We start from the raw sequence: 6,205 nt of genomic DNA, 5'->3' as shown, positions 1-6,205 counted from the left end.
ATTAGTAAATACCTTTCAAAATCTATTAAATGTATTTTTAGCAAGACGTACCTAGTCATTTAGTCATTTTTTCACTACATACATTTATAAAAGTTCATGTTCAGTTCATGTTCAGTACCTATGATAAATTTATTAAGTGATACAATCTTTGTTCACATTTTCTTTTCTTTTTCTTATTACACTGTAATATCCTAAAATAATATTGTCACTCGTTCAAATATATTTGTAATATGATTGTTGTAATTTCCTGTAAGTAAAGATACATAAATTATTTTACTGTCATAAGCAATTATTTTAGAATTAAGAGTTTTCAAACTTTGTATTCTTTGTTGTAAATTCAAAATAAAAATAAAATCGGTGTGAAATCTCCTCCTTTTTTTGAAGTCGGTTAAAAACAAAGCACTCAATGACAACAATACAATAAACAGCACAACCAACATCCGAGTAGGAGGAGGAGCGAGGCAGAATGAGATAAAATAAAGATGATAGACACTAATGTTTTCGAAGATAGATATTTGAATTTAAGAACGCAATATATTTTTGTTTACTTCAGTTCAGCCAATTGCCGTATATTTTAATACGGCAAATAAAAATACCTGCCGTATAAATCGTATTTTAAATGCCTATAAATACTTAAATGTGTGTTTTCTTAATAAAAAAAGGTTTCTTTTAATAGAAAGGGTTTTAGGTTAAAAGCAAAGAATTTTTTTAAAGATTGAGCGCCCTATAAGACTGAAAATACACAAACTAGTGCTTTTTTGCTGTTGGTATACTGCCTTTTCGAAAATTGAGTTGGCAACACTGAACATTATCGTCCGATAGCCACTGGGAATATCGGTGTCGGCTCCGATATCCGATATCGGACCGGACAATGTGAAAGACAGGTACATATTTCATACATTTTACTTCCCTCCGATATCGGATATCGGCTATCGGCTTCCGATATCCGATATCGGATCGGATAATGTGAAAACGCTCTAACAGCTTGTCGCTTGACACCACTTGACACTTGAAGCCACAACTTGGCCACAACCAGTGCCACAGTCACGCACAGAACAGTAAAAACAAATAAAGTATGAAGTGTGCGTGGCAAATGGCAATGGGGAATATGTGTACACAATTCACACTGCACATTGCACCTTTATCACTTAATGGTCATTATAGGAATAATAAAACATAATTATAAGTACATACCTAATATAGTACTATGTACTTATAATTATTGTGTTCTATATACGTTGCGTGTCTTTCACTTCGGGTGCTAAATAACTAAAATAAAACCTTTTTTTACAACCACAGAACAGTAATTATTTAAATAAACCAAGAGTAAACTTATGAGATGAGATGAAACCTTATAATAAATTGACAATAAAAAGGTTCCATCTGTTATTATTATGACTTACAATGTCAAAAAAAAAATAAGCTGTGTTTAAATCGAGGTTATAAAAATTTTAAGTGATGATTTAAAATTAGGTAAAAAAAATATTTTTGGCCTATAATAATATAGATATTAGGTGAAAAATTATGACTTCTTATGTTCAAAATACCTCACAATAAAAATGATCTAACGTTTATGAACATAATATAATTATAACCTTAAGAATGCAACGCGAAATTTACTGTTATCAGGTAGGCAGTATTCTGAAAAGCAAACGAAAAAAATATGATAAAGGCACTCAGAACACTGTAAAGTTTATTAATGATGCCATTTCTCCGTTGCCATATAAATATGAAACAAAATACACAAAGACTGAGCAAAGTAATGCTACTAATAAAAAGTGCAAAGGATACAATATATGTAAATGTAAACTTCGAAAACAGAATAGAACATACAACTTGAAAAATGTTTCAAATCTTACTGAAATCAATAATGATAACCCAATAAATAAAAAGAGCAACAAAAGCCGATTCACTTTATTTTCAAAGAGGAGACGTAGTTATCAAGTAAATCCAAAAAGAATGTCACTTATTAGCTTATATCGCAAACGTGCTAATCGTACAATAGAACGTACGGACCAAGACTTGGTAAATAACAACAAAATTAACACGAAAAATGAAAATACTGCAGAAACGAAGAAACCAAAACTTGCAAACACTGGGGCAACCCAAAATAATAAAAATAATAAGTTTAACAACAGTAAAATGGAAAAGATTAAGAATAAGAGTAACCAATCTAGAAAAGTAAAATTTAACTTCGAGCCTACAGCTGATAACACACTATATCCAGAACCTTTATCTGATAAGAAAAAAATCAATAAAGCAACAACGAAACAAAAACAAACACATGCTTTTAAAAAGCCATTCCCAACTAATACTGAAGAAATTTATAAAGAGGAGTATCTTAAAAATAAGGAAGAAAAAGAGGTCTCGCCAGACATGAAACATTTTCTTTCGAGAATTGGTGCTGGAGATCAAATTTTAAAAGTAAAGAAAAAATGCAGCAATGTTATATTAGGATTTCTAAATCATAAAAAACATTACATAGAGAAACAACCGCCTCCGGCGCCTCTATTTGCAGTAAAAGTCGATTCTTCCAATTTTCAAGTTTTAAACTCAGCCGAAATAAAAAGTAAAGTAAAAGCTATGGGAAACGTTGCTAAAAATGAGACATGTGTATGTCCATCACGATTAAAGAAAGCGAAGCAATACGGTATAGGTGATACATGTGAAACTGGAATTTGTGAATTAGCGGGAAAAGATAAATATAATCGTTTCAATTGTAAATGTGTAAAAAAAGCTATTGTAGAATGCAGTGATACGACATGTGATGAACCATTCATTAAACAAACAAAATTAAGGAAAAATTTAATAAATAATTACGTTTCACCTAAGACAAATAATCCTATGTTTCAAATGGTTTTAGACAATAATCACATGAATATTTTGAACACGGGAGAAATTAAAGACGTAATAAAAACCGCGTCACATACAGGCATAACATGTCCAACAGGGGTTTGCAAACAATCCGCTAGAAATAAAAGGGCCGTTTTAAACTGTAAATGCGTAAATAAAAAACTTTCGCCTGGTCTATACGAATGTGATGAACGTACATGTAAGCCCAAGAGATCGCTGTTTTATATTATTTGCTCAAGAATTTTCAGCGGAACTGATGATTGGAATACTGCCCGCCGTACTTATAATCCAAATCGAAGACGAGCTCTGCAATTAGGTCCGAATATTAATCAATGTAAGTTATTAAGGACAATTTTTAATTGATCATTTTTTAATCAACTTTGTTATTAGTTTATTATGCATATCATATTTAAATACTAGCGGTCGGTCCCGGCTTCGCCCGTGGTACATATTTCGCAATAAAAGGTAGCCTATGTTCTTTCTCAGGGTCTAAAGATTGTCTGTGCCCAATTTCATCAAAATCGGCGGGAAAGCGTAACAGACAGATAAACAGAGAGTTACTTTCGCATTTATAAAATTAAGTAGGGATATTAGTACTGATTCTCAACAAAAAATTCTTTTTGTTTATGACATGAGATGAGATAACATTACATTATTTATATACCTACTTATCTACCCGACAATTTAAACATTGTAAGGGTGCACTCACACACATCAGTCACCGTCAAGTCACCGATGACTGATCGGTGACGGTTTGTGTACGTATCCACAAACACCAGTCACCGTCATGTTGTCCGTCAGTCACGTCGCCGGTTTAACTGAATCATTGAACACATACATCAGGTTAGTCAGTGATTAGACGTGTGTCACGCTAGAGAACATGTAGCAATTATTGACGGTAGCACGACGCTGACTGAACTGAGACGTGACGGCACCGGGTGAGTGGGGATAAAAGTATGATACATGTATGGAAAGATTATTTGACGTGCCTGACCGGTGACGTCACTGATAGATTTCGTGCCGGCGACTGTCGTGTGGGAACAGAGTCATACTAGAACTATTGATACATATTTTTTTTTAATCCTGTCCGGAGACGTGCCGTGACGGTGACTGATGTGTGTGAGTGCACCCTTAAATGGTGGTGTTTTTTTAAATATTTATAATAATTTCATTCATCTTCAACTAGATACTCGATATTAAATACTTGATAAACTGAAATAGGTTCTGAAAAATTGTCTAAAATTATTAGTCAACTTTATATATTAAGTACCTAAAATATTGCCTAATATGTTTTGTATTGGAAGGAGAAGAATACAATAAGGAATCGAAATAGTAAAAGCCGAAATAATATATAGGTATATTTTGTTACAGATGGTGGGGTGAGGAGGAATTTGGAAAATAATACTAATGTTGAATGTATGTGCAACTGCGAATGTGACAAAAAATCTGTTAAGAAAAATAAGAAAAAGAAAGTCAAACGTAAACCACTCGCAAAGAAACATCCAGTCGCTAAACGTACTAGTATTTTTAAGAAAGAAAATATGTCAAAAAAGTTTCATCAGCAAGAAAAAAAATTTTCGAAACTGAAAAAGAAAAGAGCAAAGGAACAAAGAAAGAAAGAAAAAGAGGAACAAAGAAAGAAAATAAAACTTCAAAAAGAAATTGAAAAGCTAGCTATGAAGGAAACTAATAATACAAATTTTTTAGGAAATTTTGTTAACGGTGTGCTTAATTTAACCTTACAAACTGTACGGCGATTTTTTACGGTTATAGTATCTATCATATTCGATCCAATAAACAGTTATTTATACACGAAAGACAAGGTAACCAATCCGCTTGATTCAGCGAAATCTTTCAAGCGTTGGATTGTGGATACTTGGAAGTCAAAAGACTCAAAATTTTACAAAACCATAGCAGATTCGAACGCGATTAACGTGCTTGCGGACCATTTAGAGGATTCCGCAGTTTTCCAAACGTTTACCAATAAAGGTCGCACACAAGTGGAGAGGAAAATATACGAAAGGAAATTTAAATCACGTAAAAAGAGAATGCGAAAGCGTCATGACGCTGCACTTTATGGGTGTCGACACATGCTCCTTACCACATTAAGGAAGCACCCTTGTTTGTGGGTATACCACATATGCCCCAATTGTTATCCTCAATGTTTGAGTCTTTTAACGATTTTTACTAACTTTTTTCATATTTTGTTGTATTTAGGAGCCCTATTATGTTGGACTCCATGTATTATGATGATGGAATTAGTTCGTGCGTTCTTGTGTTGTGTTGTTTGTACACAGTGATTTTATACTAAGTTAATTGTGATATATTAAATAAATACTGGTTTTTCAATTATTTTTTATTTAAATAAACATTCAAAATCTTTTTGTTACGAAAATATTTAAAAAATTATGTTGCTTTAATTATATTATGTGGCCATCTATATATATATACGTACATAAAAACGTGCGAGTCTCACAGGTAGGTTTCGGTTAAATTATGCTGTTAAATGTTATGGAAAATTTTTCTTTAAAAGCTAGGTTACTCTTTTAGCAAAAAAAAATAAACAATAAACAACAAAGTTGAATTCTCAGTTTAATTGTAGCAACAACAACAAAAACACACTCTACACAATTCGAACATGAATACAAATGGACTCCATACAATACACGTCATAAAAACAAGAAACAATTGAAAATTTTGTTTACAAACTTTAAGAAAACTTAAAAATTCAGGGTACATCCATGGACAACATTTATATATTAATTTACAACGCCTGTGCCTTACTGTTCTCATATATATTTTGTCGCATTTGTAATCCATCACATCCCTACTTTTCTTTCGTTTACATCTCGAATTTTTGCCCCTGTGTATTATACAATAGAATAGTTTAAAAACCTTTTTAGGTAAACAAAGAAAACAATTGCATAGCTGGTTCCTCTTACAAGGGAAACAAAATAGTGCATGTTGATAGTTTCTACAGATTGTTGACTTTTTATTAGGGAAGAAAAATTGGCAAAGATTGGAAGCTTCACAGGACGAATGGTGATCTCCACAACTGGCAGTACATGGATATAAAGCCCAGTTAATAAAACTGCAGGATGGTGACGAGGCAATACATGTACAAGGAGCTGGCGAGCATGGTTTCGTTGCCTGCATCTGTATGCCTTTGTCCCTTTTCTCAGTACATTTATTAATGTGCCGACATTTATGTTGACTTATTTTTGCATGTTTACATCGATGGCCAGGTCTTCCTTGTCTATAGCCAAGGTACGTGTTGTCGCAGATGACTGGATATATTAGTGGCTGATTGTGTTTTATTTTAGAAAATAAGCTTCTCTTTTTCCTTTTGTTT

General features: G+C 32.7%; 1 protein-coding gene across 1 annotated transcript; it reads left to right on the top strand.

Moving 5' to 3' along the window:
- The first annotated feature begins 2,376 nt into the window (after window positions 1-2,376).
- Window positions 2,377-5,153, top strand: LOC149904412 (uncharacterized). Its single transcript, XM_090107050.1, has 2 exons — window positions 2,377-3,187; window positions 4,225-5,153. Exons 1-2 carry the CDS (start codon window positions 2,377-2,379, stop codon window positions 5,151-5,153), a joined length of 1,740 nt encoding a protein of 579 aa, XP_089963176.1.
- Window positions 5,154-6,205: the final 1,052 nt, after the last annotated feature.

This window comes from Colias eurytheme, chromosome 11, assembly GCF_061535395.1.
Source record: "Colias eurytheme isolate Ceu_HAF_F1 chromosome 11, ilColEury1 Martin Lab GWU primary, whole genome shotgun sequence".
Classification (NCBI taxonomy): Eukaryota; Metazoa; Arthropoda; class Insecta; order Lepidoptera; family Pieridae; genus Colias; species Colias eurytheme.
The sequence above is the reverse complement of the archived record's forward strand: the minus strand, read 5'-3'. Positions and strand labels throughout refer to the sequence as shown.